Below are 13,871 nucleotides of genomic sequence, written 5' to 3' on the forward strand. Positions count from 1 at the left end.
AGCCAAATAGAGGGTTGTTCATGAGTAGTGATGGCAATGATCTTGGCATCTTCTGTTAGTTCCATGGACTCACCTTCCAGCTGGCTGATTTCAGGTTGATAGTGCGTCCACGGTTTGTCACTGTGCACTTCATCCTCATGAAGAAGTCTCTCTCAGTGCTTAAGGCTTTCCCCTTCGTCCCAGTGCCTGTGAAGAAACATACACAGATCATTATTGAGGGTTATCATTCAAGAATGTATCATTTTCACCTTCATTTTCCGATCACATGCTTGTGACATCACCGTTTTTGTGTGAGGTCAAGGTTTCGGTTGCTTTACACTCTTCTCTATCCCAGGAACGTGCGTGCACACACGAAGACTCTGCCCCATGTTTCTGACATATCTGGAGCAGCAACTCAGTCCAAAAGGGCTGATCGTAAAGCTGTTAGTGGTGACATCATCACTACATTGTAGCACATTCAGACTATTTTTTACGCACCTCCTTGTATTCAGTAGCATCTATGAATCCCATGATTATGAAGGCATAAATGTGTAAAAGTGTGTATACTTATTTAGCATTTATGTAGTTCTGTCCTTCTGATGTTCTGGTCTATTAATGTTCTGTAGTATTTCATGTTTTGTGTGGACCCCAGGAAGAGTAGCTGCTGCTTCAGCAAAAGCTAATGGGGATCCTAATAAAATACTAAATACTAAATTCGCAACAGCTGCAGCCAAGCCATTACATCACAAGGTCAGAGTTCAGCCCTGAGTTCAGCCCTGGGTGGCATTCCTCAGACACTGGCCGCTAGCCGTGGAGCAAGGCAGCGCCTTATGGGTACAGCTGATAAGGAGTGTTAAAGGGGGGCGCCATGACGGGGGTGGAGGCAGGGAAAGGCCTGGCATGGCTGGCAGCACGTGTGGACACAGCAGCAGCGCCCGCACATCCACCAACCTTACCACCGTCCTCTGGTCCCCCATGCCCCCCCTCTATCAACAGTCCCAGGAAGGGGCCTGAGGAGTAGGCCTACTAGACTCCTGGTCTGACCACTTTGGTGGCCCGCCCTGGAATGAGAGAAATGGATTCAAATAGCAACAAAAACAGAACAGCAGAACACTGGGGAGACTAGAGGAGTCAATGTGTCCAGAGTGTTATTTCTACCATCATAACTTTCTCTTAGCAGAGCACACAAGCCATGGCCGAGGGAGCTGTTATTTTAGTGTTATTACGTCATTATTTAGCTGTTATTTTAGTGTTATTACATCATTATATAGCTGTTATTTTACTGTTATTACGTCATTCTATAGCCATTATTTCAGTGTTATTACGTAATTCTATAGCCATTATTTCAGTGTTATTATGTCATTCTATAGCCATTATTTCAGTGTTATTATGTCATTCTATAGCCATTATTGCAGTGTTATTATGTCATTCTATAGCCATTATTTCAGTGTTATTATGTCATTCTATAGCCATTATTGCAGTGTTATTATGTCATTCTATAGCCATTATTGCAGTGTTATTATGTCATTCTATAGCCATTATTTCAGTGTTATTATGTCATTCTATAGCCATTATTTCAGTGTTATTATGTCATTCTATAACCATTATTTCAGTGTTATTATGTCATTCTATAGCCATTATTTCAGTGTTATTATGTCATTCTATAGCCATTATTTCAGTGTTATTATGTCATTCTATAGCCATTATTTCAGTGTTATTATGTCATTCTATAGCCATTATTTTAGTGTTATTACGTCATTATCACTGATGTTGGGTGATTAGGCCTGGCTCGCTGTCGGTGATCCAATTCATCCCAAATATGTTCTATGTGGTTGAGGTAAGGGATCTGTGCAGGCCAGTCAAGTTCTTCCACACAGATCTCGACAAACCATTTCTGTATGGACCTCGCTTTGTGCACAGGGGCATTGTCATGCTGAAATAGGAAAGGGCCTTCCACAAACTGTTGCCACAAAGTTGGAAGCACAGAATCGTCTAGAATGTCAATGTATTCTGTAGCGTTAAGATTTCCTTTCACTGGAACTAAGAGGCCTAGCCCGAACCATGAAAAACAGCCCCAGACCATTATTCCTTTTCCACCAAACATTGCAGTTGGCACAATGCATTGGGGGATGTAGCGTTCTCCTGGCATCTGCTAAATCCAGATTCGTCCATCGGACTGCCAGATGGTGAAGTGTGACTAATCACTCCAGAGAACGCGTTTCCACTGCTCCAGTGTCCAATGGCGGCGTGCTTTACACCACTCCAGCCGACACTTGGCATTGCTCATGGTGATCTGAGGCTCTTTCTCCTTAATATTTTATTCTCCTCTCTTATCAGTCCCTGTCCCTAGTCTCAGCACACACTTCTCTACCTCTCTGTTGGCAAACTATAGACGTCATGTGCAGACAGTTATTACACCCTAACCCTAACTCTAACCCTAACCCTAAACCTAACTTTAAACCTAACCCTAACCCTAAATCTAACCCTAACCCTAACGCTAATTCTAAACCTAACCCTAACTCTAACCCTAACTCTAAACCTAACCCTAACTTTCACATGAACAGAGAGAATAAGTACCAGTTTTCAGACTGAGGTTCTCGCGAATCTCGTCGTGGTCGCAGGGGTGGGTGAAGTCAAAGATGCTTTGTCCGGTCGTCTCCACCTGTAGAGACACACATATGGTGTCACGTCAGCAAGAACACAGACAGTGACAACCCTTTGTTACATTGTGGTAACACCACTTCAGCCAAACCAAAGAGACTAGTAACACCTGTATTCAGTCACAGTATAGAGGTTATGAAGACTGTTGCTCTTGGTTATCAGAAAGACCAGCAGTGAGAAATATAGCAGACAAAGCTGATGGTGTGGGAAGTGAGGGAGGGGTGGTGACCTTCTGCCCTACGTAGCAATAGTAGATAATGTGTTTGGGCCAAACAAGCCTCTGAAAGGGCTGACATTTCAGACGGCTATGAGAGACATCATCAGCTACAGCGCTGTCTGCCTGTCTGCCTGTCTTGTCTCCAGGGAGAGAGTACTGGATGTATTGTACATAAGAAACAACCCCATTATGTGTGATTACATAATGTTTCAATCATGTAATGTTTCTGCTCACCTGTGTTAAGCCCATTAACTTGTTGACGTTTTCTGAGAGGAAGATCATGTCGCCATCTGATGTAACCACGGTGACGAACCCCTCCAGTGACTTCAAATACAAACTGTCCATCTGTCTGTCCTCCTCTGCCTCTGCACTGTTGGGGCAGCCTGTGGAAAACACACACGTTAGATGTGCAACATTATATAACTGTGTGTGCGTGTGTCAAGCTTGTTTTCCTTCTTGAAGCCCTGGCCCAGGTCCAAAACAAACCAGAACAACTTCATCCTGCATCTCTAAACACTCCCTTGGTTGCTTCCCTCACACACACACACACACACACACGCACACACACACTTGAGAAAGGCTGTTGCTTAACGGCGTCCGTCTTAAGGCACACACTAAGGAGTTAGCCTAAACCTTGAGACGAACATTCCCAGTACACTGAAAGTATATGATATATTAGCCAGTAGTGAATCTAATGAAGGAACACATCCCCAACAATATTCTGCAGTCAGCACCACATTTCTTCAAGCCAAGTGAGAAAACAGAGATAATGTTCATTTGGCATGGGCTCAAAAGGGAGGCAGCAGAGCGACTATAGAGTCCCAGTGAACAAAACGTGGCTCCATGCTGGGGGGGATCGGAAGCCTGTGATTCCTCCAGTGTGCTTCCCTTAGATAAGAGCTGTTCTCAAGGCCTATGGGGGGGGGCCTGGGCCTGGATTTTGGAGTTTGGTTCAGCATGAGAATACGGCCCCAGGGGAGCAGCGACTTTCTCATGGGTCCTCGGCTGATGGGAGATTAAACTCCACAGGACCACCTTTGGCCTGAACACTTAGCAGTGATTTTGCGTCGGTAGTTTTCTTCTCTATGATTCTGAGTAGAAAGTTTGGGATTCTAATAACTCCCCTTTGAGCTGTACAGAGACAGAGAAAAAGCTCTGATGAAGGCCTTGAGGCCGATACGTAAAGCTTATTAAAGAGCAGTGAAACTAGCCAGAGCAGTGAACGGCTTTCTCATTTTTTCTCAGCTGTACAGAGACTTAACATGGTTAAATGTACGTTAAATCGGTACAGTATGTTAAGTCAACGTCACACTGCAGGACTAATAGCTTCAACAAAAGCACTGATTATATATATATATTATATCACAGGATACCATTTCTTCCATCATTCCCTGTAGTGTGTACTGTATCCACCTACGGATTTGAGCTCTGAGGACTTTCCTCTTGAATGTTTCATTTCACCCCATATCAGAATCACTGCAGCTCAGTGCAAATGCAACAAATTGAACCGTTGTAGGGGTGTTGGTGAGACCAGGTCATGTCAGCTACATACTTTAAAAGGCAGCCTGCTTCTGTTGTCAGATAAATATATAGATATACACTACCAGTCAAAAGTTTAGAACACCTACTCATTCAAGGGTTTGTCTTTATTTTTACTATTTTCTACATTGTAGAATAATAGTGAAGACATCAAAACTATGAAATAACACATATGGAATCATGTAGTATCCAAAAAAGTGTTAAACAAATCAAAATATATTTTATATTTGAGATTCTTCAAATAGTCACCCTTTGCCTTGATGACAGCTTTGCACACTCTTGGCATTCTCTCAACCAGCTTCACCTGGAATGCTTTTCCAACAGTCTTGAAGGAGTTCCCACATATGCTGAGCACTTGTTGGCTGCTTTTCCTTCACTCTGCGGTCCGACTCATCCCAAACCATCTCAATTTGGTTGAGGTCGGGGGATTGTGGAGGCCAGGTCATCTGATACAGCACTCCATCACTCTCCTTATTGGTAAAATAGCCCTTACACATCCTGGAGGTGTGTTGGGTCATTGTCCTGTTGAAAAACAAATGATAGTCCCACTAAGCCCAAACCAAATGGGATGGCGTATCGCTGCAGAATGCTGTGGTAGCCATGCTGGTTAAGTGTGCCTTGAATTCTAAATAAATCATAGACAGTGTCACCAGCAAAGCACCCCCACACCATAACACCTCCTCCTCCATGATTTACGGTGGGAAATACACATGCGGAGATCATCCGTTCACCCACACCACGTCTCACAAAGACACAGCGTTTGGAACCAAAAATCTCCAATTTGGACTCCAGACCAAAGGACACATTTCACCGGTTTAATGCCCATTGCTCGTGTTTCTTGGCCCAAGCAAGTCTCTTCTTATTATTGCTGTCCTTTAGTAGTGGTTTCTTTGCAGCAATTCGACCATGAAGGCCTGATTCACACAGTCTTCTCTGAACAGTTGATGTTGAGATGTGTCTGTTACTTGAACTCTGTGAAGCATTTATTTGGGCTGCAATTTCTGAGGCTGGTAACTCTAATGAACTTATCCTCTGCAGCAGAGGTAACTCTGGGTCTTCCATTCCTGTGGTGGTCCTCATAAGAGCCAGTTTCATCATAGCGCTTGATGGTTTTTGTGACTGCACTTGAAGAAACATTCAAAGTTCTTGAAATGTTCCATATTGACTGACCTTCATGTCTTAAAGTAATGATGGACTGTCGTTTCTCTTTGCTTATTTGAGCTGTTCTTGCCATAATATGGACTTGGTCTTTTACCAAATAGAGCTATCTTCTGTATACCCCCCCTACCTTGTCACAACACAACTGATTGTCTTAAACCCATTAAGAAGGAAAGAAATTCCACAAATTAACTTTTAAAAAGGAACACCTGTTAATTAAAATGTATTCCAGGTGGCTACCTCATGAAGCTGGTTGAGAGAATGCCAAGAGTGTGCAAAGCTGTCATCATGGCAAACGGTGGCTATTTGAAGAATCTCAAATATAAAATATATTTTGATTTGTTTAACACTTTTTTGGTTACTACATGATTCCATATGTGTTATTTCATAGTTTTGATGTCTTATTCTACAATGTAGAAAATAGTAAAAACAAAGAAAAACCCTTGAACGTAGGCCTCCTGTAGCTCAGTTGGTAGAGCATGGCGCTTGCAACGCCAGGGTTGTGGGTTCGATTCCCACGGGGGGCCAGTATGAAAAATGTATGCACTCACTAACTGTAAATCGCTCTGGATAAGAGCGTCTGCTAAATGACTAAAATATAAATGTAATGAGTAGGTGTTCTGAAACTTTTGACCGGTGGTGTATTTCGTATCCTTAGTAAGAAAATAAGGCTTGTGGTTTTTGATAAAAATGAGAATGCTAAATCATGCTTGTCAGCAACCGTAAAATTAATTTAATCTTAATCCCTGGGAATATCTGTAATTGACTCAATCAGTCAATCTTTCATTCAGTGTCATAGTGGCTATCTGAGGGGCCAGTGTGTCAGTGTCCCAGAATCACATGGGCTTCTCTTCTATTACAGAGGAGTTTCCCATACTGCAGCGGCAGTGTGTGTGTGCGTAGGCGTGCTGCATGGCGCCAGGGCAGGTCTGTGTTATGGCTGAGTTGACAGAAGGAGCGTCAGCCGTACCGTGGCAGCAGCTGGGCCTTCCTCTGAGCGCCTTCAAATCTCACTCTCCATCCCACTCCAATCAGAGGCACAGCCATGCAGATAAGATAATCATCTGTACCATCTCCCCTCTACAGAGCAGCTTTTCTCTCCCTCTCTCTCTCTCCTTCCCCTACTGTCCCTCACCGTCCCACTCCAGCCAACTCTGAACCCATACATTCCATCTCCTTTTCCTATGCTCTATATCGCTCACCTTCTAACTGGCCCTAAAACACCTACAGGCAGAACACCTTCTAACTGGCCCTAAAACACCTACAGGCAGAACACCTGCTAACTGGCCCTAAAACACCTACTAACTGGCCCTAAAACACCTACAGGCAGAACACCTGCTAACTGGCCCTAAAACACCTACAGGCAGAACACCTGCTAACTGGCCCTAAAACACCTACAGGCAGAACACCTGCTAACTGGCCCTAAAACACCTACAGGCAGAACACCTGCTAACTGGCCCTAAAACACCTATAGGCAGAACACCTGCTAACTGGCCCTAAAACACCTACAGGCAGAACACCTGCTAACTGGCCCTAAAACACCTACAGGCAGAACACCTTCTAACTGGCCCTAAAATACCTACAAGCAGAACACCTGCAAACTGGCCCTAAAACACCTACAGGCAGAACACCTTCTAACTGGCCCTAAAACACCTACAGGCAGAACACCTTCTAACTGGCCCTAAAACACCTACAGGCAGAACACCTGCTAACTGGCCCTAAAACACCTACAGGCAGAACACCTGCTAACTGGCCCTAAAACACCTACAGGCAGAACACCTGCTAACTGGCCCTAAAACACCTACAGGCAGAACACCTGCTAACTGGCCCTAAAACACCTACAGGCAGAACACCTGCTAACTGGCCCTAAAACACCTATAGGCAGAACACCTGCTAACTGGCCCTAAAACACCTACAGGCAGAACACCTGCTAACTGGCCCTAAAACACCTACAGGCAGAACACCTTCTAACTGGCCCTAAAATACCTACAAGCAGAAAACCTGCAAACTGGCCCTAAAACACCTACAGGCAGAACACCTTCTAACTGGCCCTAAAACACCTACAGGCAGAACACCTGCTAACTGGCCCTAAAACACCTACAGGCAGAACACCTGCTAACTGGCCCTAAAACACCTACAGGCAGAACACCTGCTAACTGGCCCTAAAACACCTACAGGCAGAACACCTGCTAACTGGCCCTAAAACACCTACAGGCAGAACACCTGCTAACTGGCCCTAAAACACCTACAGGCAGAACACCTGCTAACTGGCCCTAAAACACCTATAGGCAGAACACCTGCTAAATGGCCCTAAAACACCTACAGGCAGAACACCTGCTAACTGGCCCTAAAACACCTACAGGCAGAACACCTTCTAACTGGCCCTAAAATACCTACAAGCAGAAAACCTGCAAACTGGCCCTAAAACACCTACAGGCAGAACACCTTCTAACTGGCCCTAAAACACCTACAGGCAGAACACCTGCTAACTGGCCCTAAAACACCTACAGGCAGAACACCTGCTAACTGGCCCTAAAACACCTACAGGCAGAACACCTGCTAACTGGCCCTAAAACACCTACAGGCAGAACACCTGCTAACTGGCCCTAAAACACCTATAAGCAGAACACCTTCTAAATGGCCCTAAAACACCTAGAGGCAGAATACCTGCTAACTGGCCCTAAAACACCTACAGGCAGAACACCTGCTAACTGGCCCTAAAATACCTATAGGCAGAACACCTTCTAACTGGCCCTAAAACACCTACAGGCAGAACACCTGCTAACTGGCCCTAAAACACCTACAGGCAGAACACCTGCTAACTGGCCCTAAAACACCTACAGGCAGAACACCTGCTAACTGGCCCTAAAACACCTACAGGCAGAACACCTGCTAACTGGCCCTAAAACACCTACAGGCAGAACACCTGCTAACTGGCCCTAAAACACCTACAGGCAGAACACCTGCTAACTGGCCCTAAAACACCTATAGGCAGAACACCTGCTAACTGGCCATAAAACACCTACAGGCAGAACACCTGCTAACTGGCCCTAAAACACCTACAGGCAGAACACCTTCTAACTGGCCCTAAAATACCTACAAGCAGAAAACCTGCAAACTGGCCCTAAAACACCTACAGGCAGAACACCTTCTAACTGGCCCTAAAACACCTACAGGCAGAACACCTGCTAACTGGCCCTAAAACACCTACAGGCAGAACACCTGCTAACTGGCCCTAAAACACCTACAGGCAGAACACCTGCTAACTGGCCCTAAAACACCTACAGGCAGAACACCTGCTAACTGGCCCTAAAACACCTACAGGCAGAACACCTGCTAACTGGCCCTAAAACACCTACAGGCAGAACACCTGCTAACTGGCCCTAAAACACCTATAGGCAGAACACCTGCTAAATGGCCCTAAAACACGTACAGGCAGAACACCTGCTAACTGGCCCTAAAACACCTACAGGCAGAACACCTTCTAACTGGCCCTAAAATACCTACAAGCAGAAAACCTGCAAACTGGCCCTAAAACACCTACAGGCAGAACACCTTCTAACTGGCCCTAAAACACCTACAGGCAGAACACCTGCTAACTGGCCCTAAAACACCTACAGGCAGAACACCTGCTAACTGGCCCTAAAACACCTACAGGCAGAACACCTGCTAACTGGCCCTAAAACACCTACATGCAGAACACCTGCTAACTGGCCCTAAAACACCTATAAGCAGAACACCTTCTAACTGGCCCTAAAACACCTACAGGCAGAACACCTGCTAACTGGCCCTAAAACACCTACAGGCAGAACACCTGCTAACTGGCACTAAAACACCTACAGGCAGAACACCTGCTAACTGGCCCTAAAACACCTACAGGCAATACACCTGCTAACTGGCCCTAAAACACCTACAGGCAGAACACCTGCTAACTGGCCCTAAAACACCTATAGGCAGAACACCTTCTTACTGGCCCTAAAACACCTACAGGCAGAACACCTGCTAACTGGCCCTAAAACACCTACAGGCAGAACACCTGCTAACTGGCCCTAAAACACCTACAGGCAGAACACCTTCTAACTGGCCCTAAAATACCTACAAGCAGAAAACCTGCAAACTGGACCTAAAACACCTACAGGCAGAACACCTTCTAACTGGCCCTAAAACACTTACAGGCAGAACACCTGCTAACTGGCCCTAAAACACCTACAGGCAGAACACCTGCTAACTGGCCCTAAAACACCTACAGGCAGAACACCTGCTAACTGGCCCTAAAACACCTACAGGCAGAACACCTGCTAACTGGCCCTAAAACACCTACAGGCAGAACACCTGCTAACTGGCCCTAAAACACCTACAGGCAGAACACCTTCTAACTGGCCCTAAAATACCTACAAGCAGAAAACCTGCTAACTGGCCCTAAAACACCTACAGGCAGAACACCTTCTAACTGGCCCTAAAACACCTACAGGCAGAACACCTGCTAACTGGCCCTAAAACACCTACAGGCAGAACACCTGCTAACTGGCCCTAAAACACCTACAGGCAGAACCCTGCTAACTGGCCCTAAAACACCTACAGGCAGAACACCTGCTAACTGGCCCTAAAACACCTATAAGCAAAACACCTTCTAACTGGCCCTAAAACACCTAGAGGCAGAACACCTGCTAACTGGCCCTAAAACACCTACAGGCAGAACACCTGCTAACTGGCCCTAAAACACCTATAGGCAGAACACCTTCTAACTGGCCCTAAAACACCTACAGGCAGAACACCTGCTAACTGGCCCTAAAACACCTACAGGCAGAACACCTGCTAACTGGCCCTAAAACACCTACAGGCAGAACACCTGCTAACTGGCCCTAAAACACCTACAGGCAGAACACCTGCTAACTGGCCCTAAAACACCTACAGGCAATACACCTGCTAACTGGCCCTAAAACACCTACAGGCAGAACACCTGCTAACTGGCCCTAAAACACCTATAGGCAGAACACCTTCTTACTGGCCCTAAAAGACCTACAGGCAGAACACCTGCTAACTGGCCCTAAAACACCTACAGGCAGAACACCTGCTAACTGGCCCTAAAACACCTACAGGCAGAACACCTGCTAACTGGCCCTAAAACACCTACAGGCAGAACACCTGCTAACTGGCCCTAAAACACCTACAGGCAGAACACCTGCTAACTGGCCCTAAAACACCTACATGCAGAACACCTGCTAACTGGCCCTAAAACACCTATAAGCAGAACACCTTCTAACTGGCCCTAAAACACCTACAGGCAGAACACCTGCTAACTGGCCCTAAAACACCTACAGGCAGAACACCTGCTAACTGGCACTAAAACACCTACAGGCAGAACACCTGCTAACTGGCCCTAAAACACCTACAGGCAATACACCTGCTAACTGGCCCTAAAACACCTACAGGCAGAACACCTGCTAACTGGCCCTAAAACACCTATAGGCAGAACACCTTCTTACTGGCCCTAAAACACCTACAGGCAGAACACCTGCTAACTGGCCCTAAAACACCTACAGGCAGAACACCTGCTAACTGGCCCTAAAACACCTACAGGCAGAACACCTTCTAACTGGCCCTAAAATACCTACAAGCAGAAAACCTGCAAACTGGACCTAAAACACCTACAGGCAGAACACCTTCTAACTGGCCCTAAAACACTTACAGGCAGAACACCTGCTAACTGGCCCTAAAACACCTACAGGCAGAACACCTGCTAACTGGCCCTAAAACACCTACAGGCAGAACACCTGCTAACTGGCCCTAAAACACCTACAGGCAGAACACCTGCTAACTGGCCCTAAAACACCTACAGGCAGAACACCTGCTAACTGGCCCTAAAACACCTACAGGCAGAACACCTTCTAACTGGCCCTAAAATACCTACAAGCAGAAAACCTGCTAACTGGCCCTAAAACACCTACAGGCAGAACACCTTCTAACTGGCCCTAAAACACCTACAGGCAGAACACCTGCTAACTGGCCCTAAAACACCTACAGGCAGAACACCTGCTAACTGGCCCTAAAACACCTACAGGCAGAACCCTGCTAACTGGCCCTAAAACACCTACAGGCAGAACACCTGCTAACTGGCCCTAAAACACCTATAAGCAAAACACCTTCTAACTGGCCCTAAAACACCTAGAGGCAGAACACCTGCTAACTGGCCCTAAAACACCTACAGGCAGAACACCTGCTAACTGGCCCTAAAACACCTATAGGCAGAACACCTTCTAACTGGCCCTAAAACACCTACAGGCAGAACACCTGCTAACTGGCCCTAAAACACCTACAGGCAGAACACCTGCTAACTGGCCCTAAAACACCTACAGGCAGAACACCTGCTAACTGGCCCTAAAACACCTACAGGCAGAACACCTGCTAACTGGCCCTAAAACACCTACAGGCAATACACCTGCTAACTGGCCCTAAAACACCTACAGGCAGAACACCTGCTAACTGGCCCTAAAACACCTATAGGCAGAACACCTTCTTACTGGCCCTAAAAGACCTACAGGCAGAACACCTGCTAACTGGCCCTAAAACACCTACAGGCAGAACACCTGCTAACTGGCCCTAAAACACCTACAGGCAGAACACCTGCTAACTGGCCCTAAAACACCTACAGGCAGAACACCTGCTAACTGGCCCTAAAACACCTACAGGCAGAACACCTGCTAACTGGCCCTAAAACACCTACAGGCAGAACACCTGCTAACTGGCCCTAAAACACCTATAAGCAGAACACCTTCTAACTGGCCCTAAAACACCTACAGGCAGAATACCTGCTAACTGGCACTAAAACACCTACAGGCAGAACACCTGCTAACTGGCCCTAAAACACCTACAGGCAATACACCTGCTAACTGGCCCTAAAACACCTACAGGCAGAACACCTGCTAACTGGCCCTAAAACACCTATAGGCAGAACCCCTTCTTACTGGCCCTAAAACACCTACAGGCAGAACACCTGCTAACTGGCCCTAAAACACCTACAGGCAGAACACCTGCTAACTGGCCCTAAAACACCTACAGGCAGAACACCTGCTAACTGGCCCTAAAACACCTATAGGCAGAACACCTGCTAACTGGCCCTAAAACACCTATAGGCAGAACACCTACTAACTGGCCCTAAAACACCTACATGCAGAACACCTGCTAACTGGCCCTAAAACACCTACATGCAGAACACCTGCTAACTGGCTCTAAAACACCTATAGGCAGAACACCTTCTAACTGGCCCTAAAACACCGACAGGCAGAACACCTGCTAACTGGCCCTAAAACACCTACAGGCAGAACACCTGCTAACTGGCCCTAAAACACCTATAGGCAGAACACCTGCTAACTGGCCCTAAAACACCTACAGGCAGAACACCTGCTAACTGGCCCTAAAACACCTACAGGCAGAACACCTGCTAACTGGCCCTAAAACACCTACAGGCAGAACACCTGCTAACTGGCCCTAAAACACCTATAGGCAGAACACCTTCTAACTGGCCCTAAAACACCTACAGGCAGAACACCTGCTAACTGGCCCTAAAACACCTACAGGCAGAACACCTGCTAACTGGCCCTAAAACACCTACAGGCAGAACACCTGCTAACTGGCCCTAAAACACCTACAGGCAGAACACCTGCTAACTGGCCCTAAAACACCTAAAGGCAGAACACCTTCTAACTGGCCCTAAAACACCTACAGGCAGAACACCTGCTAACTGGCCCTTAAACACCTATAGGCAGAACACATTCTAACTGGCCCTAAAACACCTACAGGCAGAACACCTGCTAACTGGCCCTAAAACACCTACAGGCAGAACACCTGCTAACTGGCCCTAAAACACCTACAGGCAGAACACCTGCTAACTGGCCCTAAAACACCTACAGGCAGAACACCTGCTAACTGGCCCTAAAACACCTACAGGCAGAACACTTGCTAACTGTCCCTAAAACACCTACAGGCAGAACACCTGCTAACTGGCCCTAAAACACTTACAGGCAGAACACCTGCTAACTGGCCCTAAAACACCTATAGGCAGAACACCTTCTAACTGGCCCTAAAACACCTACAGGCAGAACACCTGCTAACTGGCCCTAAAACACCTATAGGCAGAACACCTTCTAACAGGCCCTAAAACACCTACAGGCAGAACACCTGCTAACTGGCCCTAAAACACCTATAGGCAGAACACCTTCTAACTGGCCATAAAACACCTATAGGCAGAACACCTTCTAACTGGCCCTAAAACACCTACAGGCAGTACACCTGCTAACTGGCCCTAAAACAACTACAG

The 13,871-nt window shown here is 46.5% G+C and overlaps 1 protein-coding gene across 1 annotated transcript in view; it reads right to left on the bottom strand.

Annotated features, from left to right (window-relative positions):
* The window catches only part of LOC311126469 (endothelial PAS domain-containing protein 1-like), a gene marked incomplete at both ends in the record, with an annotated part of 40,718 nt that overhangs the window by 347 nt on the left and 26,500 nt on the right, over positions 1-13,871 (bottom strand). Inside the window, 3 exons of the mRNA XM_084200476.1 lie at positions 74-186; positions 2,557-2,641; positions 3,092-3,240. Of these exons, the coding sequence (XP_084056602.1) occupies positions 74-186; positions 2,557-2,641; positions 3,092-3,240 (347 nt within the window). The remainder of the gene's footprint in view (positions 1-73; positions 187-2,556; positions 2,642-3,091; positions 3,241-13,871) is intronic.

The sequence above is a fragment of the Coregonus lavaretus genome (assembly GCF_964263955.1).
Source record: "Coregonus lavaretus genome assembly, contig: HAP1_SCAFFOLD_2867, whole genome shotgun sequence".
NCBI classification, from domain to species: Eukaryota; Metazoa; Chordata; class Actinopteri; order Salmoniformes; family Salmonidae; genus Coregonus; species Coregonus lavaretus.